This window comes from Lacerta agilis, chromosome 11 (assembly GCF_009819535.1).
Source record: "Lacerta agilis isolate rLacAgi1 chromosome 11, rLacAgi1.pri, whole genome shotgun sequence".
NCBI lineage: Eukaryota > Metazoa > Chordata > Lepidosauria > Squamata > Lacertidae > Lacerta > Lacerta agilis.
Window position 1 is genome coordinate 29,695,065 of NC_046322.1, and position 20,605 is coordinate 29,715,669.

Here is a 20,605-nt window from a genome sequence, read left to right on the forward strand (position 1 = left end):
TTCACAGATTTTCCCCACTTGACCAACCTTGCTTCTCTCTCAGTGGCAGTTCTAGCGCGAGAAAGAGCAAACTTAACCAGAGGAAGTAAAGTAACTGCCTAAGAGTTGAATGGCTACATTCAGACCTAATATGCTAAAAAGGGTTCAGGATCATTCATCTTCTTTTCTACAAAGAAGCAGGAGAGGAAATCTGACTCTGTGGTTTGCAACAACTGCCATTTCCTGAATTTGGACCTAGGGAACTGCAGTTGGAAACAAAGTGTATTGGGGTTCTGCCAGAGCTGTGCCCCATGCTAGCTGCTTCCTTGCCTCAAGTCAATACTCTCCACACCTGAGAAAAACACTTGCAGCTAGAACAGAAAGGAGGGTGTGGAATCATCCAAAGTGTGTGGGAGGATAAATGGTCATTTAAACATGCTTTGATAGCCTTGGGTGATGGGGGAGCAGATGGGAGACGGCTAGGAAGCAGATAAGGCTTTAGCAGCTGCCCAAGCAAGGAAAGAAGCAGAGAACTCCAGAGAGCCCAAGGCGAGCACACACAAGAAAAGGGAAAGGCGGAACAGTGATAAGAAAAAAGCAAGACAAGCCCTCCTTAACTGGGGGAAAGGGAGTCCTAGGTTAGGTTATTCTAACCTAGGACTCCCTTTCCCCCAGTTAAGGAGGGCTTGTCTTGCTTTTTTCTTATCACTGTATGCCCTCTAGTTGCTACTGGTGGGAGTGCACTAACCCAAAGCTCTCCTATAGCTAAGATGGTTTAATTAGATAACATTTGCCTACCCTGTGTCACAGCAGAACCCCCATTTGTTTTTCCTCTTGCTGTATTATCAAAACCTGAGCATCACCAGCTTGAGGGCATAAGAAGAGTTATCCCTATTGGGGCCCCAGCAGAGAAGAAGTGCACTCTTAAAAATATGGAGGATTCGTGAAGTCAAGCACACATCATAAAGGGAGTTTGGGACAAGCTAACAAGACCTTGTTGAAGAACACACACCTGGGATATTGATCTGAAATATTCTGAGAGGTACTGGGTGCTTGAGGGTCTTCCTGAATGATTTTCTCCATGTCTACCAATCTGTTCTCCAAGCTTTCAGCAGGTATTTTTTTCCTGTCACTCTTTAACTGAGGCTGGAAGTAAGAAGCAATATCGAACATCAAACCGCAAAACCATTTTAGCAATGATGGTCTCAACTTTACACTGTATTTGCAAAAATACAGAAACAAAATCTCTCTTAATTTGAAATGTCTTTCCTACTAAATAAAGTTTGGCCCTTTTCTTAACTTACTCCTGCAGGGAGAATTCTGGAAGCTCCATGTTTCTGCAGTTCTGATTTCTCAGTTCCAGCTGCTGCTGTTGCTTCATTTCCTAGAGATGGTGTTTCTTTCCTTCCAACTGCCCTTCCTATGTTAGGTTTCGGTCTCTGGAATCTGCCTCTAAGAAAAGGTGTTGGCTGAACGGTGCTCTGTTTGCTGCAGGGGAGACCCAAAGCAGCACATATGGCAGTTAAGATCATTCTCATCAGATACATCACCACTGATACACACGTGTAACAAAACTACATCCATAGGTTAAATAATTTATCCCATGTTTCACAGATTAATGGTAACTAGTGTACTTCTCAAATATGTAACAGAAAAACAAGTGCAATAAAACCTGCATTTGGTACTTCCACAAGGCTGAGGGAAAGACCTAACACCATTGCCCTCCCCAACATATGCCTTTTGTGGCTGTCTGCTTTGGACACAGTTCATTGTGGTAAAGCGGCACATAAGTAAACTCAATCAACCAATCGAAACAGATTTTCTTTTCAGTTCATCAGTAAATTTAATTATGTGGTGTTATCTTGCTTTCATCTTCAGTAATCACACATTCATTGCTTTCCCAAGGATCCCCTAGTTAACTACGGCTTAGATGCAGGGAAACCATGTTCCATGCCTACATTGCTGCAGCACCATATCCCACCTCTGAACAGCTACTCCGGAAGATCATGAAATCCCCAGAAATGGTACTGCAGTGATCAGTTAAGAGAGAATAAACCAATCCGTGGCAAGGCTGCTTGGGTGTCCCTGGCCCCAAAGCGAGACAGACAAAGCTGTTCTGGCAATAGCTCCATCACAGAAGGATGGAAAACAAGGTTTAATTTTGGTTATTTTTATTGCATCTCATTTTCAGTTAAGGAAAATCCGTTGTCTCCAACATCTATCAACATATCAAATGAATAGATTTTTTTCAACCTATGTTTTAAATCAGTAGACCTGTAAAGGGGGGGAAAGTGGATTTCCAACTGATAAAACTCTTTAAAAGTTGATAGCTCCTTACCCAACTGTAATCTTTTCTTGGATATCTGGGGATGATAAAATTTCATTTGGATCACTACTTTTGAAGTCAGAATGGCTTGGGGGAGACAAGTGGGTCTCATTTGTTGCAGCTGCTTCTTGAGTATCTGCAGAGTTCCCCTCTGACAAAAGTGACGGTGGCAGGATTACGCATGCTATAGTTTCCTAAAATATATTATCAGAATGTTCAATACCTGGTGCAAAATGCATGCAGTTAAATTATAAAGTTCAAGGGAAAACACAAACACAAATCATGCAGGGAATCCAAGTACAACACAAGACTACCAACAGGTTGTTCTATTTTAACATGCAAGGTAATATTTTTCAGTTCTTGTACAAGGAAATAATGCAACATCAGCAAGGGGGAAAGTGGCATTAAACCAGCTGAACTGTTGTACTAAATCTCAGTCATTTTAAGAATCTGATATTCACTTAAGCTTTGTAAACAGTTCATGCAGTTTACTACATGCCTGTCCCTATGTGACTTTAAAAAACAACAACCCCAAATTAAGAGAGTCATATTAATGTCTGTGTTAAAACATGGACATCCTTCACAAAGAAATCCTTCATGCTTGAGTTTCAAGAAGGATTTGCCATACAATGCCAGGAACTCCTGGGTTTTTTAAAGGAAAAAATAGTGACACTGTGCTCCTGAAATTAAACTGCAAGTATCTCATATATGGCCTAAGGTCAACAAGTGATTTCATAGGAAACAACATGCCAACTGACTGCCCACACACCATTCGTCCCACACAGGGCTTTCTACAAATCTCAGTATTAAGTGCAATTTAATGTATAGGTATTTTAATTTATTTTAGGTATTTTCAGGAGCAAACAATACAGCAATCTGAAGCTATTAAATTATCAAGAACAAAGTACCAGCATTAAAAATAAGTCTTACATCCAGATGAGAGGACTTGCTGCCTTCACTCATTATATTTTCTCTAGAGTCAGTCTTATGTTCATTTGTAAGCATTTCTTTTTCTGCTTGTATAAATTCCTCTGTTTCTGCCCCCTTTTCTGTGTTCTCCTTTAGACTTTTCAAAGATGGCTCTACTTCAGCAGAATTTTCATTTTCTTCTTGTACAAAACTGGAATCTCTGTTGGATGAAGAAAAGTCAACAGGACTTCTATAACTTCTAAGTTAGCAAGAAAGGAAGTGTGATTTTGTTTTCCTTTTTAAAATCTCAGAAGCAACGAAAAAACTAATCATCACAGTGTTGCCCAATACAACACCACAACCCACATGAATATGTGCTTACTTACACTCTTTGCACATGTTTCAATTACTAAGGGCAATTCCCATAATTATCATGCAGGCAACAGATGTTCTCACTCATACCCCAATAAATAATGTTGCTGCCTGCTTGCGAGGCGGTGAGGGAAAGGGTGATGGCAATCAGAGGGCAGAGGAACTCTCAGATCCTGCTCAAGGAACAAAAGTGACAAGTGAGCAAGGGAGACACGGGTAGGTGGGCAGGCAGGGGGAAGCGCAGAGCACCCCACACACGATGGCTCTGGCAGCCAGGAAGAAGAAAGCCAAGAGGGATGAGTGGGTGGAGGCAGCGAGACACTTGGAGCAGTCATGCAAGCTGTTTTTCACAGCTCTCCAGCTCTCTGCCACACTTTTCATGCCATTTTGGTGCAATTTTTTATTTTGTGGCAACGCACGTAAACACGGTTGAACCCGAGTGGAATGTGTGTCGGGGGGAAGGGGAGTGCTTGCACAATATATTTGCCACAAACATACATGTATGTCAGTATGCATTTTTCCATTAAGAAGATGGCATTGTGCCCCGTATTCTTTACCTTCAAAATAATAAACCTTACCTGGTAGTAAGATCCTGCACATCCTCCACTTTATTACTTGACGGAAACGCATTTTTAAATTCATGGCTCTCACATTCGAAGAGTGTCTTTACAGGAGATTGGCTTGTGTGTGCCAAAAGCACTTTCTCAGCACTGGCAACAGCTTTGTCTTCTAAGACATTACAGTGGGGAATGTCAGCTTCATAACTAGCTGCCTCCTAGGAAACAGATTAAACTTCTCTTAAATCCCCAACGTGTAAGAGTTCATAAAGAAAATAATCTGAAGACATTCAACTAGTGTATACTTAGAAGAGAGCACAGTGTTCTTTTAAGCCTTTAACCCGCATTAACGTAAGAAATTAATACCAATATAAAAGGAAAGAACAGTTAAAAGTAATAGTTACAAAAAAATAAGAGTTACATTGCTACTGGGGGTGTCAAAATTGCTAATGTACTAGACTGCTTTGGTAGCAGTAAGTTTTCATGCTGCTCAGGATTCTTCTATGCATGAAGTCAATGCAATTCAAAAGTGTGCTGCCCTTTCTTACTAATAAAGTTAGCACAATAAAACATATGTTTTGAATTACTGAGGATTACATCTGGAAAAAAGAAGGCAAGCTTTAACTTGGGTACCAAAACCAATATGTGCACATGTTATTTTCTGGACCGGAATGCATCTTATTTAAGCAAAATAATGCTGAGCTCTTGAATGTTTTCAAATATAGGACCCAGTCCCACAAACATAAACAAGGTTTGTATGCTGTCTGCTAAAGTAGGATAGAATGCCCTGTGCATCTACAGTGTACATCTTCTACATCAGCAGGAAGCCCAATTCCCAGAATTCTGAATTTAAATAATAATAATAATAATAATAATAATAATAATAATAATAATAATAATTTATTTATTTATACCCCAGCCACTCTGGGCAGCTTCCAAAAGAATGTTAAAATACAATAATCTATTAAACATTAAAAGCTTCCCTAAACAGGGCTGCTTTCAGATGTCTCCTAAAAGTCTGGTAGTTGGTTTTCTCTTTGACATCTGGTGGGAGGGTGTTCCACAGGGCGGGTGCCACTACCGAGAAGGCCCTCTGCCTGGTTCCCTGTAACTTGGCTTCTCGCAGCGAGGGAACCGTCAGAAGGCCCTCAGCACTGGACCTCAGTGTCCGGGCAGAACAATGGGGGTGAAGTCGCTCCTTCAGGTATACTGGATTAAAGGTTTAGACTGTGTGTACAGTAAGCCTGCAACTTCCTCTCATTTAATTTGTGCATGTTCAGCTTTACGAATGTAGCTAAAAATAATAACAAAGGGGACGGAAAGGGGGTGGGGTTCCATGAAAAATACAATACAGAAAGATTTGAGTACTTAGATGTGAATCTTACCATCTATATTAAGAAAATGAGTGCTCTGGCACCTTAGACTAACTGGTTTATAAGAAGCATAAATGTTTGCTGGCTGGAATCTAATACATCCAAAACGTCAAGTGCTCACGTGTTTTATGTACAGTGTACTTACTGTGGTAACAGTTAGGAGTTCATGGCTGTTATATTCAGCTTGTATCTGAATCTTCTCAGATGATTCAATGGCTGCATCAGTTGCCTTTCCTTCTTCTGCCTCCATGTTTCTTGCTGGCTCTTCTGACTTTCTAGCAACCCTTCCTAAATTTGGCTTGGGCCTCTGTATTCGTCCCCTTGCTAATGGTGCAGGTTTCAAGACAGCCTGCTTGCTACTTTCTTGTGAAGTGGATTTCCTACTAGCCCTGAAAGAACAATGATTTCAGGGAGGAAAGGAATTAGAAGAGTATTAAACATTGCAAAGATCCTTCATTTCATAATGTGATTGAACCCGATTGTTATTTGAACCAATTACAGGTGCCACTTTGAATTTTAGAAGCTTGTCACCATGGAGGATCAACTCTCCCCATATGAATAAACCAAAGTTATATCAACAACAACAACAACAACAACAGTATATAAATAGGCATAGTTGTATAACTATGTATTCCCCAACCGGAATTAAGATTGCCGGAAAAAATATCAACAACCTCAGATATGCTGATGATACTACCTTGATGGCAGAAAGTGAGGAAGAATTAAAGAACCTTTTAATGAGGGTGAAAGAGGAGAGCGCAAAATATGGTCTGAAGCTCAACATCAAAAAAACTAAGATCATGGCCACTGGTCCCATCACCTCCTGGCAAATAGAAGGGGAAGAAATGGAGGCAGTGAGAGATTTCACTTTCTTGGGTTCCATGATCACTGCAGATGGTGACAGCAGTCACGAAATTAGAAGACGCCTGCTTCTTGGGAGAAAAGCAATGACAAACCTAGACAGCATCTTAAAAAGCAAAGACATCACCTTGCCGACAAAGGTCCGTATAGTTAAAGCTATGGTTTTCCCAGTAGTAATGTACGGAAGTGAGAGCTGGACCATAAAGAAGGCTGATCGCCGTAGAATTGATGCTTTTGAATTATGGTGCTGGAGGAGACTCTTGAGAGTCCCATGGACTGCAAGAAGATCAAACCTATCCATTCTCAAAGAAATCAGCCCTGAGTACTCACTAGAAGGACAGATCCTGAAGTTGAGGCTCCAGTACTTTGGCCACCTCATGAGAAGAGAAGAATCCCTAGAAAAGACCCTGATGCTGGGAAAGATGGAGGGCACAAGGAGAAGGGGACGACAGAGGATGAGATGGTTGGACAGTGTTCTTGAAGCTACTAACATGAGTTTGGCCAAACTGCGAGAGGCAGTGAAGGATAGGCGTGCCTGGCGTGCTCTGGTCCATGGGGTCACGAAGAGTCAGACACGACTGAACGACTGAACAACAACAACAACAGTTGTATAATAAAAACAGGAGTGGTTTACTAGCTGTGGCTTTATCCAGAGAAAGCAGACATTGCCTCTGTAATACATGCCTTCTTACCTCCAAGTTGGATTGCTGTAATATACTCTACACTAGTCTGCCCTTAAAGACTGTCTGGAAACTTCAGGTGGTACAGAAAGCAGTAGTAAGAAAAGTTATGAGAATTAAGTGTTCCAATAATCTCACACCTATTCTGTGCCAACTACAGTGGCTGCCTATTAATTTCTAGGCCCAATCCAAGGTGCTGGTTTTGGTCTTTAAAGTATGACATGGTTTGAGACCAGCTTATCTGAATCTGCTTAATTCTCTGATACTGTTTTTAACTGATGCTGCTATTATGTTCTAGTTGCATTGTGTTTTATAGAACAATTTTACAGTTCGTAATATCTTGTGAGCAACCTGCTGTGGGGTAACTCTAACGGTCAGCCTATAAATTATAGAATAAACTTGAATAAGCATACTTACAGAGATTCAGTATCTAAAACTTGGCAATCTTTTTCTGCAGTCTCCTCTGTGATGATACTGAGTGCATCATGCTGGTCATTGTTCTGGGGAATAGGCATAAAAATAAGTGGAGTATACATTTTTTAAATAATAGTAGTTAATGGTAGTTAATAAATTGGCAGAAAGCTACTGTAGAAAACAACTAACATAATCCTTTACATGGAGTTAAAAATCACTAACAACAACAACAACAACAGAGGGTTATTTTCCTAATTTCCAAAATTGCAGGAACAGGGTGAGGGGAGAATTAAATCTAGAATACCTTTCCTACTGTTTCTTCAGCCTCTGGCTTTTCAGGCTTGTCCCGGAGAGGTGCTTCTTTTCTGCTGGACACTTTCAATATATTAGGTTTAGGTTTCTGCCGACGGCCTCTCACTACAGGACCTTTTTGAGTGTCTCTGGAAACACACAGAGAGAAAAAATTATAATCCCAACACTCTTTAGGCAAAACCTACAAATAATTTATAAAAATAATTATTTATACTCTCCAAAACAGAGATGGAAAACCTGCGGCCCTCCATATTTTGTAGGGCTACAACTCCCATCGGCGCCAGTCAGCAAAGCCAATGCTCAGGAATGATGGGAGGGAGCTATAGTCCAACAACATCGAGGATGGGACCAGATTTCCCATCCCTTCCCTAAAATGTCTAAGTGATTTCAAATGCAAAAAAAAATCCAAAAAGAAATTGTGAAAAGTTCTGTTTTTTAGTTTCCACTCATTACAACAGTTATGCCTAATGCTCTGTCATGGTTAAAGTTTAGTACTATTTTACTCATCTCTAAAAAGGATAGATTTGGTTCAGTATCAAAGCAAGGCTTTCCTCCACAATGTCACCTCTTCTTCTATCCCAAAAAAACACCAATCAGTGTAAGATGCTTAACTCCTAGTACAGTCATACCTCTAGATAGGAACGCTGCGTGTTGCGTTCGTCACGGGTTACGAATGCGCCGAACCCAGAAGTACCGGAATGGGTTACTTCCGGATTTGGCAGTTTGTGCATGCGCAGAAGCACCGAATCGTGTTGCGCATATGCGCAGACACGGCGCTTCAGGTTGCGCGCTGCTCATGTTGCGAACGGGGCTCTGGAACGGATCCCATTCGCAACAAGAGGTATTACTGTAGTTCATGCAATGTCTGATTAGGTGATGACATTCTGTAGGCACCATTAGGAGCAACTTCCTTCACCACAGCTGAATATAGTAAGTGGTGAAGTGATGACACTGTAAGCCTTATTTTTCAGTCTTTCTATTTTACATATACCTACTGGGATTCATTTGCCACAACATTGCTTGCTCTGTCTGTTTGCTCTGTGGGAGGTTCAGTTATGTTGGCAGTCTTATCTTGCACAGAACTCTAAATGAAAGAGACAAAGAACTTCGATAAGAGTTATTATCATTATACTGTCTATTATTGTGCTTTGTATTATGTTTTTATTATTATGCTCCATAAAATGTGTCCTTAATGCTGTCCATCACCCTGGGATCTTTTGATAAAATGAAGTATTGTAGTATACAAATTGAAATAACAACAACAGGGGTGTGTGCAACAATGCAGCAAATCTCCTGTGCCCTCTGAAAAACAGGATTGGGTTGTGAAATTAAAATAGTTTCCATGTGCACAGAAGAGACAATAAAAGCTTGTATTAATTTAAAATCATTTAGTCCCATACCTTTTCTGCAGCAACCAGAATCTCTGAAAGAGAAATCTTGCCCTCAGATGTGTCATTAACTGGAAGTTCTCTTTCTTCTGACAGTTCTGATGCAAGTCTCTGTAGCTGTCCTTTCAATGTGGGCTTTTCAATAGCTGCTCTATCCGTTTCCCTAAAGTTAAATTGAATATATTTATATTTTCAAAAACACAAATCTAGTTCATCACCAACAGTCTCAGTTAACGTAATTTATTATAGGATGTAGAAGTGGTGGTGCCATCTATTATATTTTCCTGCCAGTCACTTCCTGCTGAAGCCCCCTGTGTCCCAAAAGACACTTCTGAGTGTTAGAGGAGTTTCCAGAAAGGCATGCAATGCAGCCTAGAAATTTTCTGCAGGATGGAGAAATTGGTAAAAATCTAAGACTTGCCACTCAAACAATACTCACACCTTTGGATTCAAACTATGTACAGTGGTATCTCGGGTTGCGGACACGATCCATTCCAGGGTGCCGTTTGCACCCCGAAAAGTCCGCATCCCAAGCTTCAAAATCACACATGTGCGAGATCGTGCTTCTGTGCGTGACAAAACCCGGAAGTAAACACTTCCGGGTTTGCCGTGTTCGCAACCCGGAAAAACACAACCCGCAGTGAACATAACCAGAGGTCTGACTTTATTTCAATCTTGAACAGCAGAGGGTCTACTTCTATAAACATTAAGGAACAGAAATAGGAACATACAAATTCCTATGTGCTTACCTGGAAGTAAGCCCCATTGAACTCAATAAGACTTACTTCTGAATTTACATACATAGGGCTGCACTCTAGAAAAGCAAATATGAAATTAAAAAGACAGATTCCTTTAGGCAAATAAGACCTCACACCCATCATATATTTTCCACCTCTTTTCTGTTATTTTATTCACTTCAAATGGTAGTGAGTTTTCTTTTCTAAAATCTCCAGACCAACTTTACCAAGCCCATGTAATAAATTAAAAGCAAGGCTGAGAACCACGAATAGGAGTTATGAGATCATAGACATGAACCTCCTTCCTACTCTATCCATAGAGAGATCACCTGAACTCCAAACTTGTTTGAAAGCCTCCCCCACCCCCAAATCAGGTTATAGGATTAGTTTCATAATATGTGAGGAAATAGGAATCACGGCCAATTATTTTACTCACATAAGCTCATCATTACAACTTGGAAAGGCTGTATTTTCATCTGGTTGATCTAAGTCTGCTACTTCATTCTGCAAGGAAATCAGAACAGTTAGTATGATCTTATGGTCCTGGCTTCTTTAATGATTAAGGGAGAGGCTATGCCAGGGAGCAAGAACCTCTATCCACTAAGCTGACTTCTCTACAAAACAAAAATGAACACTGATGAGAATTTCATGTGTGTCTCATGGTTGAAGGTGGGGGAACCCCACACATTGTTCTCTCTCACTCTCTGGGGGTAAATTGAACCAATGTAGAATTTCAGTCAGCTCCCAAGTACACCACCTTGAGCTCCTTGGAAGATAATCTATGCAGACTGCTGTGCATCTCCCCCACTGAACAAATAGCAGGCACTCTCCAGGTGGACATGCATATTCCATGTAGTGCCATGAACGTTTTCCCCATGTGGGTTGATGACTGCTTAATCCTTTCCTCCTCACCTAAGTCATCTCTCAGAATTGTCCCCTCTCCCAGGCTGCTTTTCTCCCCGAGGGAAACAGGTCCTGGTTTGTTTGTTTTTCCTCGAGGAAAAAAGGCATTTTAGAAGGCAATTTTAAGTGGGCAAATAACTGGGAAGAAGGCTGAAACGGTCCCTCACCCAGCTGGGCCTCCACTCATTCTGAGTTGTTTTACCTGAAGGAACAAATCCAGATCAAAGAATTGGGAAATGATCAGTGAGCTCCCAGAACATTTGGTATGAGTCCTGGTCCAAATAAGCTATCAGAGGTGATAACACCCCCTTATCTGGTAGCAGGCCTGCAAATGCAGTGTCTTCAACGCACTACCTCCCCCACCCTGTTCTGTACATAATAGCCCATATCCAAAAGCAATATCCGTATGCAGGAATCTATGCCGAATCAGAACAGAAACCTTAAGTGTGGCATTCAGTGCCTTCTGGTGGGTTTTATTTTTAGGAGTTGTTTCTTTGAAATAGGAAGTAGGCTAGAAATGCATGTAAATATTGTTTACCTTTGCTGCACTGTTTTCTTCAAAACCTTCTTTATTTGTTTTGAGAGACATCTGAGACTCCGAAGGCTGCACAACATGGTGCTCAGAACTCGCATCTGAATCATCTGCTTCTCCAGAATCAATGTCTAGGAATTCATTACCTTTCTGAATACTGGAAAGGTAAGAAGAATATGAAGAAAGCATTAATGGTTTTCCTACTCTACCCCATAGGTTCATGGCGGATTCTTGTCTCTCACTTTTGTCTTTCAACAGCTGTGCTAACTGAAATAGAGGCTTGCTCAAAGAGCTTGATAAGCCAAAAGTGCTCAAACTCACTTCTCTCTTTACTGGCAGATTTGTCAGCCACATCTGAGTGGCAAATGAAATGGGCTCTATGTAATACAGCAAAGCAGGGACCTTTAGGAGAATTTTGGAAAGGAAATAATAAAGATGTTGTATTTACACTTTATATCAAGGCTTGTTCATATAACTGCAAAGATAATATATCCTATTACCCAGATAAAGTTGAACCAAGGTCTCCTTCTGTCTCTTCATCCACCTGTGGGTCTTCTTCAACAGATGGAAGAGTTTTAGCAGGTGTTTCTTCGTCAGGGGCTTCCAGTTCCTCACCAATTTCTTCCGTGCCATTTATCTCCACATTAGATGATAGATTTTTTCCTGACAATATATTGTTTAACATTATATGTCCACTGAAGCAATTACCACTCAAACACACTTTTAAAAGTAAGAGCCTCTGGTTGCTTCCACATTAACTTTTTTCTTTGAAATTACTATCCAGATGGCAATTTTCAAAAGCACTACATTTCATTTTTTTCTGTGTTTCATCCAAATTTTCTCAAATTGATCTTTGGTCATTTCCTTCCCACCCACCCCAAAGTACCGGTAAATTTCAGTTACACCACTGGTCTATTTGTTATGGGCAGGCAGGATGATTTTGAATAACTAATATGCTTTTAATTAAAGCTTCTTCCTACCAGATCCAGTTAGTTCTTTTGCACTATTCAGTGGATCTGATGAAGAGCATTTAATTTACTGGTTTCCTTTACTGGAAGGACTCTAGTGTGAAAGAAGTGCAATTTCCTAAAGTGATTTCCCACTGTCACAAAGCATTAATCATATATTTAAGTTAACAGGAAGGAAAAAGAAAATTACACAATGTCCTCCCTAACCCAGCCATTCTAATGCCAGTCAGTATATGGAGTTTATTTAACGGTAAGCTGAATCTTTCATTATTTCTCATAATTATTAATATGGCACTTTAACTATGACAACAGTTCCTGAAAATACTTAATGGAATAAATGACATAAAAATTAATGAAAAATAAATTAACAAAATAACTTCAAGTGGATATATTATTGTGACTATGGCAACAATTCAATATAAACCATTATAAAACTCACTTTTCATAACTGACCCTGAAATATAGAACAATGTTGTGCAATTGCACAGCCTACAAATCTTTGGGAATACAACACATATCGTATCCAACTACAGTACTTGCAGATGCAGATCAAGTCATTTTGTTACATACAGGTTTTAAAGTAACTGTCAGTCTCAAATTCAAAATGAAAATCATCTCTATTTATGCTGTACACTTGCCATCAAGATGAAGTAAATGAGCTTCAGTTGAGTGATTATTAAATTTGGTGGTGTTCCTAAGGCTGTTTTATCTTGCAACAAATAGTTTAGCCTCTGGAAGAAGATTAGCAAAATCAACACACTTGCACACTGTGACATAGCAGCAACAATTTATATACTGTATTCTTACTTTTCTTTCTTGTTTTGTCTCCCTCAGCCACTTCTGCAGAAATAGTTCTTTCATCAGGAAGATTCTCTGCCTCCTGTTCAGAATTTTTTTTCTTCCTTTTCCTCTTCTTTTTCACCATCACTGATTCAGTAAGTGTCTGCCCGTCTGCCTGTTCCAAAATGCTAGGAGATTCTTCGTTCTCTTTTTCGGCTGTGCCAGCATCCACTTCCATTTCCGCATCAGAAATTCTGGCATTCTGCGGATCATCCTGACCATGGTTTGCTTGTCCATTGACAACTTTAGCTATCAAAGTATACAATGTAAATATACCTACAGCAAGACAATTCTCAACAAGGAAGCTAAAAAAAAATACCAAAAAGCTTTTTTTCAAAATCCCAAGAACAAAAATAGAATTCTACTTCCTCCATATAAGATTATTCAACATATTCTGCTTTCCCTTCCACCAGTCCTCCTTCCCTCCACTGTACCCCACCCCCAAAGACAGTTTTAGCTGTGAGGAAAAGTCTTAATTCTACACACACACCAATATTATATGAAAATCAGAGGAATGCAACATAGCAGAATAGGACTTCTCCTTCCCTGCAGCAAATCTATCCAACCAACCAAATCTGTCCCAGAGCATGAGATCTTTATGGAGAAGCCAAAGTTTTTTCTGCCGGCAGATGGGCACCATTGGATATCACCCAATGTGACTATGCATGTGACATATTCCAATCAAAACTATGCAAGATAGTAATATTAAATTAAAATAAAAACCCAAGGATAAAACAGAACAAGCCCTAGACCTGTCAAAACAGTGAAAGAAATCAAAACAAAACTAATTCCAGCATTGAAAAAAGCAACAATCAAACATGCACTATGTGAAATGCCTGTAAGGCAAAGTGTTTTTGCAGCCTTCATTGCCAATCAAGCCTTCGGAAGGGCTTTCTTGAGTGCAGTACTGTCTACACCAGGGGTCGGTAAACTAAGGCCCAATTGTCTGTGGATCGGCGTGGGGATTCTGTTCGTTCGGGCTGCGCCATTTTTTCCCTGTGCCATTCCATTCCCCACACACACACACAGACACACCGTGGCGGTGCCCCCTCCCTCTCCCCTCCTGGCTTCTCTCCGCCCTGCCTAGAGGAGGAAAGCGGCTGGGCTGAGCTGGCTGAGCGCCATTTTAAGCAGCCTCTCTCCGGAGCCATCCCTTTCACACCGCTCATCTTCCCTCCGCAGTCGCCACCCCTGGTGCTCCTGTGGGCCAGAGAGTGGAGCAAACAAGCTCCTTTTGCCTACCCACGAGAAGCAGCGGCGGTGGCAGTGGTGGCGGCGGCGGCAGCCCCTGGGATGGTAAGCACAGCGGCTGGGGGTGGCGAGGATTATTTGCCCCCCTCGCCTCTTCTTCCAACTCCCCCCCCCCCCGGTGCTGCTTCTCCAGCCCGCCACAAGGTCTGAGGGACAGTGGACCGGCACGCAGCTTTAAAAAATTGCCGACCCCTGGTCTACACTGACAAACCTAACATTGCACACAGAAGGAATTGAAAGCTGTGGCTCCATCAGATCTTAGAAGAGAAATTTAGTAACAAATAGGATTTACTTATTACTCCTTAATACATTTAAGTACTTATAAATACCTTTTCGCTTTTTCTTGAGTGTTTTTTTCTCATTCAGATTTTTTTCTTTTTGATGCTGACATTTAGCATCCTTATCCTTTTTTCTCTTTTCATTTTCCAGGACTTTCTCAAGGAGTTTTGTAAAGAAATCAAAGTCAAATGGTGTTTTTTCTTCTGTAAAAAAAGGGAGATGGTTATTTTATGTACAAACATTCCAGCTAAAAATAATAATTTTGTCTTGAGCTTCTGTTGTCCTGAAAGGATTTGTCACTGAAAGTTCATGCAACTATAAATTAGTATTTTAAAATACATGTAGTCCTGATGCTACTTAATAGCAAGAAAAAACATAATATTTACTGAATATCAAGAACCATTAAACGAGATCTAACAGAGCGATAAAACAGACCCTTTACTCAAAATGTTTATCTATTGCAAAAAGGCAGTTACTGTATGAAATTTTAGTTTAGTTTTGCTAGAGTGCACATACCATTTCCCCCAAATGAAAAAAAAATATTAAACATGTGGTAATTCTTACTGAATGCTTTATCTATTCGCCATCCATTGGCCTTTTCTTCACGTTTAAATTTATTCTGAAAACAGAAAGTTATGCCATATAAGCCATTCTCAGATCATTAGCTGATACAGAAGCAAACTCAATTGAAATGATCTTTGCAAATGTTTAACAGAACAGCATAAAATGATAGATCCACAACCAGATGATCACTTCTCAATTGATTTTGGGGGGTTTTCAGTGCTTACCTTAATCTCTGTTCTTGCTCTGTGTGGAAAAAGCTGACTAATCATTGAGAAGTCAGTTCCTACCATACTTATAGCTAAGAAGAACATGTCTGTTTCTGTAAGAGAGAAAAAACAATTTTTGTATATCAATTTTAATCTCATGATCAATAAATGTACACATTCAGCTAAATACCAAAGCATCTCCCTTTAGCTGCATATTATGAAATGGATAATATTTCATACTAACATTAGCTACTGCATTGTACTGCACATTTTAATAAGGGTTGCATAGCTTTACAATTCAGTGAAACACATTTCTGTTTTTCTGGTGTTCTCCGTGAAAAGGATTTTAAGCTATTCACTCCAAATGTTAGGGTGCAGAACTAAGTTATATCCAGGACCACAAATGGAGCCTAAAGAAGCGAACTGCTAACACTAATCTTCCTCTGGCAGCAGTGAATAATTAGTGTGTCACCAAGTTTAAAGCACACCAATAAACACTGTCAATTAGCATCCAGCTATTTTTAACTCTGTATGGTAGATATAGAGTAGGGGTAACTAACCTGGTGCCCTCCAGTTGTTGTTGGGCTACAACTCCCAACATCCCTCACTAATGGTTATGCTGGCTGGGGCTAATGGGAGCTGCAGTCCAACAATGTATATGGGCACCACTGTGGCTGCCCATGATAATAGAAACAGAACATGAGAATTACTTGAGACTATATGGATACAGTGTTCTCGAAGCTACTAACATGAGTTTGGCCAAACTGCGAGAGGCAGTGAAGGATAGGCGTGCCTGGCGTGCTCTGGTCCATGGGGTCACGAAGAGTCGGACACGACTGAACGACTGAACAACAACAACAAAGTACACGTTTGGTCGCTACTGCCAGATTTGCACTGAAAGTCAAAGGCGGTGTAACTCTTTGCAGCATTAAATGCCACTAAGACTTACTGTTGCAATTAACTTGCATGCATGCACGCGCACACCATGGATTGTAAAAAAATACAAATTATGTTACATGATGTAACTGTCAGTTTGCATTTCTTAGTGCAGAAAGTATTGATCTGATGTGCAGATATCTTTCCTATTCTAATTAATTCAAGAAGGTTCTGGAAGCTTCTCTGTGTGAAAGAAGCAAGCAGAAGGTTCATGATGTTTGGGTTATTCCTTCAGAGAAGCTGAATACAGCTGGCTTAAACTGGTCCTATTATCTCTTTCAGTCAAGGCCATGCTGACTATAAAATAAGGCCAGAAGGAGCCTGGGTTTCACTTAGCTCTTTCTATCTCTTTTCCTTCTGTACATAGTATGCTTAGTGTTAAGGTTTAGGCTTATCATAAGATACTTAAAAGAGTGTAGGTCTTCAAAGCCAAATGCAAAGAACATCACTGAGCTGCACCTACCTTTTTCTGACCATGGCTTGGTATAATAGCTTCTCCTGAAACTTGAGTAGGTTGTTGTGGATCCGCGCTCAAAGATGGGATCATTATCTTCTACCACACATTGCCCTTTTGTCCTTAAAACTTCTACGGTTAAGCTAAATGTGAAATTAGAATACAAAAGAAATGCTGCAAGAAAATTGTCTTAATAAATAGCGAAGACCAATTGATTCCCACCTCAAATTTACAAGAATTTCTGCTCTTACTAGCAAACACTTTAATGAAGAGTTTACAGTTTTTCAGTGAACTCCAGTATGGCCTTAAGTTATCATTCCATGCCAATATGAATATAGTTCACTAATCCAGCAACCATTAAGATCAATTTGAGAAACAAGAGGCCTTAAGAGTTCCAGGGCACATATGTCTATTAGGCAACTGGAGGCAAAGCACTCAGGTGACAGATTTGACACACTTCCCACAGGAAGAATATTTATTTATTTATTTATTTATTTATTTATTTATTTATTTAGAAAGGACGAGCTCACTTGCCGCCACCACTTATTCTCACTGCCTCAAATCTCTGCTCCCCCTCCTCTGCAGTTTAAAACTAAGTATATGCTATTGCCCCAAACATGAAGAAGGGTAGCAGATAAAAGTGCATATGTGAGACTGAAACAGTCTCAGAGGGGAAATGCTGCAATGTCCTATTCAGCTCTACTCAAAAGGAGTCCCACTGAACTCAAGGGGTATTACTCCCAGGTAAGAGTTCATAGATTTCAGACTTAGAAAAGGAATTAAGGCAAGAATTGGTATCTAAGTGGTGCATCAGCCTTCTTAAAGTGCCGGTCTTAGCCGAGTTGGAAGTACTACCGTGTTTCGCCGAAAATAAGACACTGTCTTATTTATTTTTCCTCAAGAAAACACACTATGGCTTATTGTCAGGGGGTGTCTTATTTTAACTGCTCCGCGTCAGTATGCTGCTTTGCCACGCCTATCCAGGCTGTCTTAAGGGAGGCGCCGTGTCACTATGTCTTATTTTGGGGGTATGGCTTATTTTTGGGGTATGGCTTATTTTCGGGGAAACACGGTATTTCAGCTTTGCCTCAGGCAGCAAGATATATTGAGCCAACACCAAGAAATTCTGCAAATGTTTGTTCTTTTCCTAAAGCAAATACACATTGACAAAACCTAACCTTTCTTCATCGAGAATAATCGAACCATCTTCCGCAACCTTTACTCGAGGTACAAGAAGGGGGCCATCATCATCATCTCCCCCTTCTTCTTCATCCTCATCTTCCTCATTTTCACTTTCAAGAATGATTTCAGGCCTGAAATGGGATGAGATAACAATTTAAGTAGCAGGGAACTTTCTTCATATTTCCTTTTCAAATAAAAATTATTTTCTATGGCCCAAGCATTTATCAGTTACTTCCAACCACGTCACTAAAAACAGCTGACTGTAATGTGTTCTTGCACATACACTTTTAATAGGTATATATTTTAAATAGGCTGTTGAGAGCCAGCATCCACAAGCAGATGAGAAAGTGCAACAAATAAATAAATCTAAATAAATCACAATCCTAACCCACTCCTCTGATGTACTGATATTCCTCTTGCTGCCATCAACCATGGTATTATTTCTCTACTAACCCTGGGGACTCCTAAACCAGCATTTGAAATCAAGAATCAATTTCTGGGTTAGGACTTAAGTTTAAACATGGTTAATGTCAGTGCAGGCAAAAGTTGGTATCCAATTTTGGTAACCCCCTTGCACACAAGACTTCTATTGAGAATTTCTTGCCCACAACTGTTAAAGACAGTGCGGGTAAGGTACAGTGAGTTTCCATGTAAGAGGGAAGATGCTTGGGGAACCCATGTACCCAAGAACACAACATGTTCTTGGTCTTAGCTAGGATTATGTCTAAACTGGTCCTAGCAGAGTTTTACCATATAGGAAATTTATTACAATACACTGCCCACAGTAGTATACCTTCAAATAAAAGAAAAATTTCTGGGATTATAATCTTTAGAGCAATAATTCAGTTTCAATAATATTAAATAAACAAATCCTTTTCATATAAATCCCTCTGTGTTAAATTATTGCACAGATCACTAGTTCTATTTGAAAGAAGGGACAAAAAAATTACTCTTTTGCTTGAGTCACTGTAGAAGGCTTTTCGGATTTCTTTTCTTCCACCAGTGAAGATCTATTAAATATAAAAAGCATAATTTTCATTAACCATTTATTAAAATAAAATTTGAAGACAGCAACTAGTGAACACTCCTGCAGTTTACCTGTGTGATTTACCACCCTACTCAGAGCATACTTAAATGTGAAATATTAGGTTTTTAATTTGTTTATTCACACAAACTTCAGTGGGATTTGGGGAAAATGTATCTATGTGATTTTTTGGTTGTCAGAATAAGACAACTATGAATTATTTAGAAATCTAATTACTTAAAATTCCTTTATATGAGCCCTGATGTTTTCCTATGGACAACTGAGAACACTGATATTATATAAAGCAACTTAACAAGGAATCCCAGATTTTAAACAAGCCTGAAAAGTGAAAAGGAGGAGGCCTAGGTATCTTAAAGGAAGGATAAAATGAAGACATAACATATATATATAAACAATTTACATTTACAATAAAAAAAGAAAATGTGTACTTACTTCATTGGATTGTTTTCAGGCAGATAGTATATGAAGTCCCTCATAACCATTTTTGAACGATCTTCTGGCATGCTTTTTTCAATTACTGGGTATTTGTATTTCTGTTGTTGCTAGACATAAAAATTAACATTTATATGAATTTGATAGGGTTTTAGAAGTCTATGCGTTAAAATAAAGTTCATGTATTTCGTAACAAATATATAAGCAAAGACTTTTCTTATTTAGACAGACGAAGAGTCGGACACGACTGAACGACAACATGACAACTTGGTTGCTCTTTTTCTGAGTGGCCTTGTGAGAGCTTTTAATTAACCTTAACTGACTGCTCATTTCATTGTTATTTTTTACTGGAGTAATTGCAACTAATCTGTTTTAATTGTATGTATTGTTTTCTTTTAACATGATTATTTTTATGTATTTTTAAATAGTCTAAGCTGCTTTAGGCACTGAATGCAGAAAGGCAGTATATACGTTTCAGTAATAAATAATAACAATAACAATAATAAATAATAGTTTATTACTTATACCCCACCTATCTGGCTGGGTTTCCCTAGCCACTCTGGGCGGCTTCCAACAGGAGATTAAAAATACTGTACATTAAAACATCAGTTGTTAAAAAACTTCCCTAAACAGGGCTGCCTTCATAACTAGAGCATTCACCACTCTGGCGAGACAGTCCGCAGACATGTAGGGTCTCAGCCTGCATACCAGGGTACAGTTACCCCATTCAGGACCAGGGAGTCCCCCACCCCCACCCACCCCGTCATTAAGTAGGCTTGATGAAGAGCCCTCACCAGTGTTTGACCCAGTATGTTTCCAAGCACAATTCAAAGTGTTGGTGCTGACCTTTAAAGCCCTATATGGCCTCGGTCTTGTATACCTGAAGGAGCGTCTCCACCCCCATCGTTCAGCCTGGACACTGAGATCCAGCGCTGAGGGCCTTCTGGCAGTTCCCTCACTGCAAGAAGCAAAGCTACAGGGAACCAGGCAGAGGGCCTGCTCGGTAGTGGTGCCTGCCCTGTGGAACGCCCTCCCATCTCATGTCAAAGAGATAAACAACTACCTTACATTCAGAAGACAACTGAAGGCAGCCCTGTTCAGGGAA

General features: G+C 40.0%; 1 protein-coding gene across 1 annotated transcript in view; it reads right to left on the bottom strand.

Moving 5' to 3' along the window:
* The window catches only part of BDP1 (B double prime 1, subunit of RNA polymerase III transcription initiation factor IIIB), a 43,301-nt gene that overhangs the window by 19,301 nt on the left and 3,395 nt on the right, over window positions 1-20,605 (bottom strand). The window contains exons 3-23 of the mRNA XM_033164753.1: window positions 19,501-19,610; window positions 18,974-19,033; window positions 18,020-18,154; window positions 16,851-16,984; window positions 15,470-15,564; window positions 15,246-15,300; window positions 14,732-14,884; window positions 13,119-13,400; window positions 11,844-12,006; window positions 11,350-11,500; window positions 10,345-10,412; window positions 9,184-9,334; window positions 8,779-8,867; window positions 7,776-7,911; window positions 7,475-7,557; window positions 5,662-5,905; window positions 4,165-4,361; window positions 3,236-3,434; window positions 2,318-2,499; window positions 1,284-1,467; window positions 992-1,125 (exon numbers count right to left, since the gene is read on the bottom strand). Of these exons, the coding sequence (XP_033020644.1) occupies window positions 992-1,125; window positions 1,284-1,467; window positions 2,318-2,499; window positions 3,236-3,434; window positions 4,165-4,361; window positions 5,662-5,905; window positions 7,475-7,557; window positions 7,776-7,911; window positions 8,779-8,867; window positions 9,184-9,334; window positions 10,345-10,412; window positions 11,350-11,500; window positions 11,844-12,006; window positions 13,119-13,400; window positions 14,732-14,884; window positions 15,246-15,300; window positions 15,470-15,564; window positions 16,851-16,984; window positions 18,020-18,154; window positions 18,974-19,033; window positions 19,501-19,610 (3,005 nt within the window). The remainder of the gene's footprint in view (window positions 1-991; window positions 1,126-1,283; window positions 1,468-2,317; window positions 2,500-3,235; window positions 3,435-4,164; window positions 4,362-5,661; window positions 5,906-7,474; window positions 7,558-7,775; window positions 7,912-8,778; window positions 8,868-9,183; window positions 9,335-10,344; window positions 10,413-11,349; window positions 11,501-11,843; window positions 12,007-13,118; window positions 13,401-14,731; window positions 14,885-15,245; window positions 15,301-15,469; window positions 15,565-16,850; window positions 16,985-18,019; window positions 18,155-18,973; window positions 19,034-19,500; window positions 19,611-20,605) is intronic.